This window comes from Gigantopelta aegis, chromosome 9 (genome assembly GCF_016097555.1).
Source record: "Gigantopelta aegis isolate Gae_Host chromosome 9, Gae_host_genome, whole genome shotgun sequence".
Classification (NCBI taxonomy): Eukaryota; Metazoa; Mollusca; class Gastropoda; order Neomphalida; family Peltospiridae; genus Gigantopelta; species Gigantopelta aegis.
Genome location: NC_054707.1, coordinates 15,563,471 through 15,576,618, shown reverse-complemented (window position 1 = coordinate 15,576,618; position 13,148 = coordinate 15,563,471). Strand labels below are relative to the sequence as shown.

The following is a 13,148-nucleotide window of genomic DNA, read 5'->3' as shown; positions in this document are numbered from 1 at the left end:
TTTTAGAGGAAACCCGCTGTCGCCACATAGGCTACTCTTTTTTACGACAGGCAGCAAGGGATCTTTTATTTGCGCTCCCCACAGGCAGGATAGCACAAACCATGGCCTTTGTTGAACCAGTTATGGATCACTGGTCGGTGCAAGTGGTTTACACCTACCCATTGAGCCTTGCGGAGCACTCACTCAGGGTTTGGAGTCGGTATCTGGATTAAAAATCCCATGCCTCGACTGGGATCCGAACCCAGTACCTACCAGCCTGTAGACCGATGGCCTGCCACGACGCCACCGAGGCCGGTATATATTAAACAGAGAAACTAGCTAGCACATGAACATTGTGTAAGTTGTATTGCTGATTAGATACTGCTGAAATGAATGCTTGACATTGTCTCACTTGTACGGGTACTGTGAACGGACTCGAGTCATGCTAGACTTGGCTTGGGAGCACGAGTACTCAAGTACCCGTGGATACCTTACCATGTCTTCAAAAGCAAACACATGTTTCAGTGTTACGTTACTTCACAAAGATATGCCAGTCGTGGAACATTGGTTGGGAAGGGAAATGGAACCTAAAACCCGTTTTGGCTTGAAACCGTAGCCACTTTCTTTTTCAAACGAATTGATATTCCACATTTAATATCATTAAGTATTTGTGTAAATTCTTGGTACTGTAATAACAGCCCCATCGACTCTAATAATGAGGAGTAGCCTATCCGGGCCATGGGTTTTCTTAGGTTTTCCGTTTTGTGCGATTACCGTGTGCCGTCTAATGCTTGGCACACACCTACCAATTAACGTGGACTCGACCGTCGCGTCGGCGTTAATCGGTAGGTGTTTTCAGAGCAAAAAAAAAGTTTGTTTTATTTAACGACGCCACTAGAGCACATTGATTTTTTATCTTATCATCGGCTATTGGACGTCAAACATATGGTAATTCTGACACTGTTTTATAGAGGAAACCCGCTGTCGCCACATAGGCTACTCTTTTACGACAGGCAGCAAGGGATCTTTTATTTGCGCTTCCCACAGGCAGGATAGCACAAACCATGGCCTTTGTTGAACCAGTTATGGATCACTGGTCGGTACAAGTGGTTTACACCTACCCATTGAGCCTTGCGGAGCACTCACTCAGGGTTTGGAGTCGGTATCTGGATTAAAAATCCCATGCCTCGACTGGGATCCGAACCCAGTACCTACCAGCCTGTAGACCGATGGCCTGCCACGACGCCACCGAGGCCGGTATATATTAAACAGAGAAACCAGCTAGCACATGAACATTGTGTAAGTTGTATTGCTGATTAGATACTGCTGAAATTAATGCTTGACATTGTCTCACTTGTACGGGTACTGTGAACGGACTCGAGTCATGCTAGACTTGGCTTGGGTGCACGAGTACTCAAGTACCCGTGGATACCTTACCATGTCTTCAAAAGCAAACACATGTTTTAGTGTTACGTTACTTCACAAAGATATGCCAGTCGTGGAACATTGGTTGGGAAGGGAAATGGAACCTAAAACCCGTTTTGGCTTGAAACCGTAGCCACTTTCTTTTTCAAACGAATTGATATTCCACATTTAATATCATTAAGTATTTGTGTAAATTCTTGGTACTGTAATAACAGCCCCATCGACTCTAATAATGAGGAGTAGCCTATCCGGGCCATGGGTTTTCTTAGGTTTTCCGTTTTGTGCGATTACCGTGTGCCGTCTAATGCTTGGCACACACCTACCAATTAACGTGGACTCGACCGTCGCGTCGGCGTTAATCGGTAGGTGTTTTCAGAGCAAAAAAAAAGTTTGTTTTATTTAACGACGCCACTAGAGCACATTGATTTTTTATCTTATCATCGGCTATTGGACGTCAAACATATGGTAATTCTGACACTGTTTTATAGAGGAAACCCGCTGTCGCCACATAGGCTACTCTTTTACGACAGGCAGCAAGGGATCTTTTATTTGCGCTTCCCACAGGCAGGATAGCACAAACCATGGCCTTTGTTGAACCAGTTATGGATCACTGGTCGGTACAAGTGGTTTACACCTACCCATTGAGCCTTGCGGAGCACTCACTCAGGGTTTGGAGTCGGTATCTGGATTAAAAATCCCATGCCTCGACTGGGATCCGAACCCAGTACCTACCAGCCTGTAGACCGATGGCCTGCCACGACGCCACCGAGGCCGGTATATATTAAACAGAGAAACCAGCTAGCACATGAACATTGTGTAAGTTGTATTGCTGATTAGATACTGCTGAAATTAATGCTTGACATTGTCTCACTTGTACGGGTACTGTGAACGGACTCGAGTCATGCTAGACTTGGCTTGGGTGCACGAGTACTCAAGTACCCGTGGATACCTTACCATGTCTTCAAAAGCAAACACATGTTTTAGTGTTACGTTACTTCACAAAGATATGCCAGTCGTGGAACATTGGTTGGGAAGGGAAATGGAACCTAAAACCCGTTTTGGCTTGAAACCGTAGCCACTTTCTTTTTCAAACGAATTGATATTCCACATTTAATATCATTAAGTATTTGTGTAAATTCTTGGTACTGTAATAGGTGTTTTCCCAGCCCCATCGACTCTAATAATGAGGAGTAGCCTATCCGGGCCATGGGTTTTCTTAGGTTTTCCGTTTTGTGCGATTACCGTGTGCCGTCTAATGCTTGGCACACACCTACCAATTAACGTGGACTCGACCGTCGCGTCGGCGTTAATCGGTAGGTGTTTTCAGAGCAAAAAAAAAGTTTGTTTTATTTAACGACGCCACTAGAGCACATTGATTTTTTATCTTATCATCGGCTATTGGACGTCAAACATATGGTAATTCTGACACTGTTTTATAGAGGAAACCCGCTGTCGCCACATAGGCTACTCTTTTACGACAGGCAGCAAGGGATCTTTTATTTGCGCTTCCCACAGGCAGGATAGCACAAACCATGGCCTTTGTTGAACCAGTTATGGATCACTGGTCGGTACAAGTGGTTTACACCTACCCATTGAGCCTTGCGGAGCACTCACTCAGGGTTTGGAGTCGGTATCTGGATTAAAAATCCCATGCCTCGACTGGGATCCGAACCCAGTACCTACCAGCCTGTAGACCGATGGCCTGCCACGACGCCACCGAGGCCGGTATATATTAAACAGAGAAACCAGCTAGCACATGAACATTGTGTAAGTTGTATTGCTGATTAGATACTGCTGAAATTAATGCTTGACATTGTCTCACTTGTACGGGTACTGTGAACGGACTCGAGTCATGCTAGACTTGGCTTGGGTGCACGAGTACTCAAGTACCCGTGGATACCTTACCATGTCTTCAAAAGCAAACACATGTTTTAGTGTTACGTTACTTCACAAAGATATGCCAGTCGTGGAACATTGGTTGGGAAGGGAAATGGAACCTAAAACCCGTTTTGGCTTGAAACCGTAGCCACTTTCTTTTTCAAACGAATTGATATTCCACATTTAATATCATTAAGTATTTGTGTAAATTCTTGGTACTGTAATAACAGCCCCATCGACTCTAATAATGAGGAGTAGCCTATCCGGGCCATGGGTTTTCTTAGGTTTTCCGTTTTGTGCGATTACCGTGTGCCGTCTAATGCTTGGCACACACCTACCAATTAACGTGGACTCGACCGTCGCGTCGGCGTTAATCGGTAGGTGTTTTCAGAGCAAAAAAAAAGTTTGTTTTATTTAACGACGCCACTAGAGCACATTGATTTTTATCTTATCATCGGCTATTGGACGTCAAACATATGGTAATTCTGACACTGTTTTATAGAGGAAACCCGCTGTCGCCACATAGGCTACTCTTTTACGACAGGCAGCAAGGGATCTTTTATTTGCGCTTCCCACAGGCAGGATAGCACAAACCATGGCCTTTGTTGAACCAGTTATGGATCACTGGTCGGTACAAGTGGTTTACACCTACCCATTGAGCCTTGCGGAGCACTCACTCAGGGTTTGGAGTCGGTATCTGGATTAAAAATCCCATGCCTCGACTGGGATCCGAACCCAGTACCTATAGCCTGTAGACCGATGGCCTAACCACTACGCCACCGAGGCCGGTATTTCAGTGCAAAGACGCAACTGTAGATTCGGCTGGTGGGTGCAGGTGCACATTTTCAGACTACTGCCGACTCGACAGTCGAGTTGGCGTTAATCGGTAGGTGTGCGCCAAGCAATATGTGTCATCATAGACATTCTTTCTGCAATTTGTTTCAGAACTGAAGTCTTGTGGGACGAAGCCCATATGTGATAACGAAGGCTACCCAGGCTACTACAACAGACAGTGTGGGTGTGTGTGTCCCAGAGGACTCGATTCAGCGTCCAACTGCGCCGCTATCAAAACTAAACGTAAGTCCATACGTGTCATACATTATATTAACTAGTGTCTTACACCATCAAAACTAAACGTACGTCCACACGTGTCATACATTATAGTAACTAGTGTCTTACACCACCAAAACTAAACGTAGGTCCACACGTGTCATACATTATATAATTAGTGTCTTACACCACCAAAACTAAACGTACGTCCACACGTGTCATACATTATATAATTAGTGTCTTACACCACCAAAACTAAACGTACGTCCACAAGTGTCATACATTATATAATTAGTGTCTTACACCACCAAAACTAAACGTACGTTCACAAGTGTCATACATTATATAATTAGTGTCTTACACCACCAAAACTAAACGTACGTTATACTCTCCATAGTCTAATGACGGCTGTTTGTGGTCAAGCAGCAATATTTTCATCTCATTTTCGTTTTGGGAACAAAGCTTTATAATTCAGTAATTTCAGATGTTTAAACAGAAAACCCGGTAAACTACTTTTTGGTGAGAAACAAAACTCTAATACACGATTACAGGTGTGTTCAATGAATGAATGAATGAATGAATGAATGTTTAACGACACCCCAACACGAAAAATACATCGGCTATTGGGTGTCAAACTATGGTAAAATGCAACAACAGTGTGATGATCAACATCAATATAAAAATTCAAGTTAAATAAAAACACAGTGTAAAGGACTGTGTAAAAATACAAATATCACAGATATATATTATTAAAATTTTGAATAAAATTCAGTATCGCTAACTGCTTACACTCCACCAAAATGTGGCGCACCGTCAGAAGACACTGACAGTGCTCACACTGAGGCGGAGGATCTTTCTTTATGAAGGTGTGTTCAAGTAGATATTTTCTCATAACGGTGACGATATTGTTCTAAACATAGCATGCGTTTTCAGTTCATGCATCAAGCTTCGTAACTTACTTTTTTCGTGAAAAGAGGAAGGAAATGGTTTATTTAACGACGCACTCGACACATTTTATTTACGGTTACATGGCATCGGATCGTAAAAAGAGTGAAAAAACTATTTCAGTCCCAACTTACAACATGTTATAACTGAACAGGTGCAGTGCTCATAAACAGTACATCGCATGGTAAATTTCAGTCTATAACAGAAAGTGGATTTTGTCTTTGGTATATATATTTTTAAACATTTCCACATATGCAATAAGATCATCATCAGTTGTTATGTAGTATAATGTAGTATATGCTTATAAAGATACGAGCGAGTTGAATAGTGGTGGTGGGGGAGCAGTTTTTAATTCACCTTTCAACTGGGATGGGGGGGGGGGAGGGTCAAACATATGTGATTACCTCAGCTTCAGGGGAGGGTGACTTTGTTTCTAGTTGTGAAATTTCTCCTTCACCAATTTATCCGTACTAAGGTTACAATAAAGATTTGAATAGCATTGCACTGTGTTATATTGTACTATATTGTATTCCGTGCACGACATACCCTCCGAGTTCTGGAGGTTATGTCTATCAGTAACTTCCCAAAATGCTTTTTAAAAACAATTCACACTTCACCTCCAGCTTCTGGTTCGTGGCCCGACACCGACATAAAGTTGTTGAAAACGACGTCGGGCTGTCCAGCTGGATTGAAGGAGTCCACTGTTGTCGTGACCGGCGTCACTGCCATGACGAAGTCATCAAACTACAACCTGGCGACGGCGTTGTCTGGCGACACGTTGACTGTGTACCTCTGCAGCAAGCCGTCTGCTGGAAACACGGAGGTGTGGGACCACGGCATGAACGGCTTTCTGGCGGGAAACAACCAGTGTCCGTCTGGTAAGAAAATTAACAACCACTGTCCGTCTGGTAAGAAGATTTAACAACCAGTGTCCGCCTGGTAAGAAAATTAAAAACCACCGTCCGTCTGGTAAGAAAATTAACAACCAGTATCCGTCTGGTAAGAACATTAACAACCACTGTCCGTCTGGTAAGCAAATTAACAATCAGTGTCCGTCTAGTAAGCAAATTATAAACCACTGTCCGTCTGGTAAGAAAATTAACAACCAGTGTCCGTCTGGTAAGAAAATTAACAACCAGTGTCCGTCTGGTAAGAATATTAACAATCAGTGTCCGTCTGGTAAGAATATTAAACAACCAGTGTCCGTCTGGTAAGAAGATTAACAACCAGTGTCCGTCTGGTAAGAATATTAATAACCAGTGTCCGTCTGGTAAGAACATTAACAACCACTGTCCGTCTGGTAAGCAAATTAACAATCAGTGTCCGTCTGGTAAGCAAATTAAAAACCACTGTCCGTCTGGTAAGAAAATTAAGAACCAGTGTCCGTCTGGTAAGAATATTAACAACTAGTGTCCGTCTAGTAAGCAAATTATAAACCACTGTCCGTCTGGTAAGAAAATTAACAACCAGTGTCCATCTGGTAAGAATATTAACAATCAGTGTCCGTCTGGTAAGAATATTAAACAACCAGTGTCCGTCTGGTAAGAAAATTAACAACCAGTGTCCGTCTGGTAAGAATATTAATAACCAGTGTCCGTCTGGTAAGAACATTAACAACCACTGTCCGTCTGGTAAGCAAATTAACAATCAGTGTCCGTCTGGTAAGCAAATTAAAAACCACTGTCCGTCTGGTAAGAAAATTAAGAACCAGTGTCCGTCTGGTAAGTCTGTGTAACAACCAGTGTCCGTCTGGTAAGACGAATTAATAATCAGTGTCCGTCTGGTAAGAAGATTTAATAATCACTGTCCGTCTGGTAAGAATATTATCAATCAGTGTCCGTCTGGTAAGAATATTTAATAATCAGTGTCCGTCTGGTAAGAAGATTTAATAATCAGTGTCCGTCTGGTAAGAATATTTAATAATCAGTGTCCGTCTGGTAAGAAGATTTAATAATCAGTGTCCGTCTGGTAAGAATATTGACAACCAGTGTCCGTCTGGTAAGAATATTAAACAACCAGTGTCTATCTGGTAAGCAAATTAACAACCAGTGTCCGTCTGATAAGACGAATTAATAATCAGTGTCCGTCTGGTAAGAAGATTTAATAATCAGTGTCCGTCTGGTAAGAATATTAACAACCAGTGTCCGTCTGGTAAGAAGAATTAATAATCAGTGTCCGTCTGGTAAGAAGAATTAATAATCAGTGTCCGTCTGGTAAGAAGAATTAATAATAGTGTCCGTCTGGTAAGAATATTAACAACCAGTGTCCGTCTGGTAAGAATATTAACAATCAGTGTCCGTCTGGTAAGAAAATTAACAACCAGTGTCCGTCTGGTAAGAATATTAACAACCACTGTCCGTCTGGTAAGCAAATTGACAATCAGTGTCCGTCTGGTAAGCAAATTAAAAACCACTGTCCGTCTGGTAAGAAAATTAACAACCAGTGTCCGTCTGGTAAGAATATTAACAACCAGTGTCCGTCTGGTAAGAATATTAAACAACCAGTGTCCGCCTGGTAAGAATATTAACAACCAGTGTCCGCCTGATAAGAAAATTTAACCACCAGTATCCGTTTGGTAAGAAAATTTATCAACCAGTGTCCGTCTGGTAGGGAAATCAGTTTTTATTTACGATACCTCTAAAACCAATCACAGAAAGGTTTGCGAGATGTTCAGAAATTTTAATTGTTGAAATAAAATGAAATTATTTCTTTTTATTCTGTGGGTGATGCGTAGTAAATTAAAAAAAAAACAAAAAAAAAAACACAACCCCCCCCCCCCCCCCCCCCCCCACAACAACAACAACAGAGAAGGGAATTTACCCTGAAATTAGGATTACGCGTACATAAAATGTTAATGGAACGTGATTTTGAAAATGTCTACCCATGCGAAACCAGCCAGAACATGATCTAATGCTGAGGGACCAATTGTGGAACAAGGAGGATCGTCAAATACTTAAAATGTGGAGTGCTGCTTTTTCAGCCATTGAAAGTGGAGACATCAAGTTTTACGCCGCAGATGGCTCGAGCGCTGGATCCCTGGATTTCTGTGTTCAGCAAGGGCTAGTCGAGGAACCGCTGATGGGACTTCCCACAACAGACGAGTTCGCCGTTTTCTCTCGAGCAAGCACCTGCCAGGAAATAGACGGTTTGTTTCAGTTTTATAGGGTTTTAAAACGAAGTATACCGTAATACGTGACCAGAGTCTATCTCTGTGCAATGCAGAGTCGAATGGGCATTTGGCAAAGTAGTGGTTGACTCCATGAATCTCTATCTAGTGCCTCGTCTATAGGACAGGCACTCCCTAGCAGATCCTTTTCTATCTATCTTATTTTATCTTATCCGTCCGTCCGTCTGTCTGTCTATCTATCTATTTATCAATATAGACATATACCATCTATTCAGGTACCAACGGAAATTTATCTATCTGTCTGTCTGTCTGTATATATATGTGTATATATACATGTGTATATGTATATATTAAATTTGTTGAAGTTTCTGCCTGTCCGTGGGTTCTATCCTAAGCACACACCTCGGCTATTTGGGCTGTCTGTCAGGGACCAAGTTCACAAAACGTCGTAAACCTAGTTCTGCACGTAAACGTGAATCTACGACTGAACCCCAATTCGTGTCTTACTAACAACACAACTAATATTGTTTGAAGTATACTCATTTCTGCGTGACGTACTAACAACACAACTAATATTGTTTGAAGTATACTGATTTCTGCGTGACTTACTAACAACACAACTAATATTGTTTGAAGTATACCCATTTCTGCGTGACGTACTAACAACACAACTAATATTGTTTGAAGTATACCCATTTCTGCGTGAAGTACTAACAACACAACTAATATTGTTTGAAGTATACTCATTTCTGCGTGACGTACTAACAACACAACTAATATTGTTTGAAATATACTCATTTCTGCGTGACGTACTAACAACACAACTAATATTGTTTGAAATATACTCATTTCGTTTTCTCTCATCCTTGCACTGTTTCATCTTCTGCAATGATGTTTTTGGTGGGGTTTTTTGCGTGGAATTGATGACAACCACATCGAAATGTACGACAAGAATAACAGCTATTTGCAAACTTAACGATATTTTGTAAACCTGACTCCCTGACAGGAATTGCTGCCTAGTTGTTAATGATTAGAGAAAAGTCAGTGTAGTTGCCTAAAACCTTAATGAACCGTTAAAATTCACTCTGGGTAGGAGCCAGTATAGAGATGTGAGCCCACTATGTACCAGCTTTAAGTCCAATGGCTTAACCACAACACCACCGAGACCGACACAAGTGTAATACTGTTGTTGTTATTTTACCAGGTTTTGTCGCCAACAGAGAATCCTTCACCATATCCCACCCGAATATCACGGACATGCCCGCTCTTCCAAAGTACAGCAAGAAGTTGAAAAATGGCAAATTCGACCTCAAGCTCGACTACTGTGTTTACAAACCTCTGACCTACAGTAAGTATTATTGAAATATTCTAGTATAAAACAACAAAAACCTGAATGTAAAAAAATAAAATTTCTTATAGGTAGTACTAAACCAAATGACTTTCAACAGAGCAGTTAATACTAATAAAATAATACCACAAGTCCTGTTTGTCATTGGTGATATATGTGTACATGTTATTTCATCTAGTACCGAGGTGTCATGTAGCCTTGTGCTTGAAACATGCATTGGGTACCTATATAAAAATACAGAAATTATGTGTGGAACTAGGGTAGTCATAGACGCTACCCGTTATCTCTGAAATGAGCAGCTTGACCCCCATTTGCTTTAAGGGTGAGTGGTGGTAGTATTTATATCCGTGGTGTATATGTCGATTGATACGCTGCAGGTAGGAATTTTAGCCAAATGTTACTATTGATGTCTATGGGATTTGATTTGGTGGTATACACCCTGAAGGATGTTCCACATTATTCACCCCTTTTGTCAACTTTTGTCAAAGAACGGAAATGAATGTTTGTTTAAAGAAACCTCAGCCCATTTTGTCACCATTTGTCAAAGAACGGAAAGGAATGTGTGTTTAAAGACACCTCAGCACATTGTAAATTATGGCTGTTTGGTGTTTAACATACGGTTATTTCTACATCTGGGCCCGTATTTTCGAAGCTATCTTAGCGCTACGATATCGTAGAACTGTCGTAGGCTATTACATCACAATGGCGTGTGTCGTAGTGACGTCATAGCCTATGATGATTTTACGATATTGCAGCGCTAAGATAGCTTCGGAAATCGTTAGCTTGGTTGGGAAGGACAAAAACCACAACATCCATCAAGAGCGATCGATCGCACCCGAGCCTCATGTCTTAAAATATACCCGATATTGCGCCTTTAAAACTGACATTTGACGACCAGTTAAGCTTGTGTAAAAAATGTGTGTTGTACACATAATTACGATATTGGCCAAGACGAATGTGTATTTTACTTACAGACTGTGGTGGAGTGATCAAGTTGGATTCTACAAATCGATTCACCGTGATCAGCTCGCCTAACTACCCCGCGGCCTACCCACAGAACACGGAATGTAACTGGTTCATAGAGGTATGATTAAATAAAGTTTCTTTATCTCGCTCACCCCATCTTCCACCAGTGTGTATCTACTTATCCACATACATTTAACATCCTACAGATATATTTGGCAACAGAAATGTTTTGGAATCTTTTACATTCCATCCAGAATTAATTGTAGTAAAGTTTTAAAAATACTTTGAATTCTATACAAAGTTTTAAAATATACTTACCTTGATTGTATGTATTATACTTTTCCCCCATAGCTACTTACACTGTGGTTTTACATAAATATATGTAAATAATATTCACCATATACTTACCATTTGTGACACCCAAGAGCAGATGTATATTTTTGTGCTGGGGTGTCGTTAAACATTCATTCATTCATTCATTCATTCATACAAATTAGTGAACAAGCGGAACTGTTGTAGGATATTAAACGAGCATCCATTTTGTATCAAGTTTACATCCCGAATTTTCAGTTGTCACGAGCTTTGTTACGAGCGAGTGACAATGACAATTATTACACGAGCGACATAAACATGATACTAAATGGTAGCGAGTTTAATATCCTATTTATTACCCATAATCCATCTTAATTTATATTACTCAACTCGTTTGGTTGACCTTCCTGTAATAAGGTTGTAATGCGCCAATCGATGACGTCATCACGTGACGTCGAAGTGTTACGTCCCACGTGGCGTTCTAGTGGGATGTATCACTTTGATATGTACCAAGATATTCTGTAACCATATGGGTATCAATGGTGTTTCTTGTACTCTTGCAGGTAGAACATGACGCCACAATCAGAGCCGAATTCAAGGCTTTTGATGTGAATGCTGCCGATTCCTTCACTCACAGACGATACATCCTTAATGCCATTCCAGTGAAGCTGTAAGTATCGTCATGACAATAACTACTAACACTGACGTAGCCGGGTTGGAGTCGGGGTAGGACATGGGGGGCCACGGAGAACCTCATGATAATCATACCTCGTTTGTTTTCCGCCACCTTCTATATTTGTTTGTCGCCCGATAACACTTGTAGAAACGGGAATTAATACCCATAAACAACGTGGATGGCCACATAATGAGATCAACATTAAATTTAGCTTTATTTCGTCATCCCTAATCGAATTTGTAAAAAACAGTAACTGAAGAATTTTGACACAATATTTAAATATACACATTTCTTGTTAAGACACGTTTCCTAGGACTCGACGTTCTCACACAAAAAGTTACTTTAATTAGCCGACAAAACAGTTTTAGATCTATTGCAATTCATACACTTATAGTGTTGGTATTGACACATGCAACAACATGTCGTTCATGATCCCACTACCAGCTCTCATTTATTAGTGCCGTGAAGCAGGCAAAATTTATTATCGGCAGAAGTCGAGGAAACCAAGTGACAACATGAATCAGGTAGGTTTTCCTGGGTTGGATAAAATGTTTACAATCCTCTTGTATATTATGTGCAATACAATCTGTCTGAATCAGTCAAGGGACATGAGAGGATTTATCTTCATTTGCCATGATTATTTACACCTTTAATAACTGACTGATTTACACCTCTAATATCTAATATTTACATCTCTAATATCTAATACTTACATCTCTAATATCTAATATTTACACCTCTAATATCTAATTGATTTACACCTCTAATACCAAACTGATTAACATCTGTAATACCTAATTGATTTACATCTCTAATACCTAATATTTACACCTTTATTAACTAATTGGTTAACACTTCTAATACCTAATATTTACACCTTTATTAACTAATTGGTTAACACCTCTAATACCTAATATTTACACCTTTATTAACTAATTGGTTAACACCTCTAATAACTAATATTTACACCTCTAACACCTAATATTTACACCTTTATTAACTAATTGGTTAACACCTCTAATACCTAATATTTATACCTCTAATACCTAATATTTACACCTTTATTAACTAATTGGTTAACACCTCTAATACCTAATATTTATACCTCTAATACCTAATATTTACACCTTTATTAACTAATTGGTTAACACTTCTAATACCTAATATTTACACCTTTATTAACTAATTGGTTAACACCTCTAATAACTAATATTTACACCTCTAACACCTAATATTTACACCTTTATTAACTAATTGGTTAACACCTCTAATACCTAATATTTATACCTCTAATACCTAATATTTACACCTTTATTAACTAATTGGTTAACACCTCTAATACCTAATATTTACACCTCTAATACCTAATAGTAATATTTACACCTTTATTAACTAATTGGTTAACACCTCTAATACCTAATATTTACACCTCTAATACCTAA

General features: G+C 40.1%; 1 protein-coding gene across 1 annotated transcript in view; it reads left to right on the top strand.

The window, feature by feature from the left end:
• LOC121381388 overlaps positions 1–13,148 on the top strand; it is a 71,217-nt gene that overhangs the window by 34,232 nt on the left and 23,837 nt on the right. The window contains exons 9-14 of the mRNA XM_041510676.1: positions 4,228–4,359; positions 5,901–6,155; positions 8,258–8,422; positions 9,609–9,752; positions 10,727–10,836; positions 11,594–11,700. Of these exons, the coding sequence (XP_041366610.1) occupies positions 4,228–4,359; positions 5,901–6,155; positions 8,258–8,422; positions 9,609–9,752; positions 10,727–10,836; positions 11,594–11,700 (913 nt within the window). The remainder of the gene's footprint in view (positions 1–4,227; positions 4,360–5,900; positions 6,156–8,257; positions 8,423–9,608; positions 9,753–10,726; positions 10,837–11,593; positions 11,701–13,148) is intronic.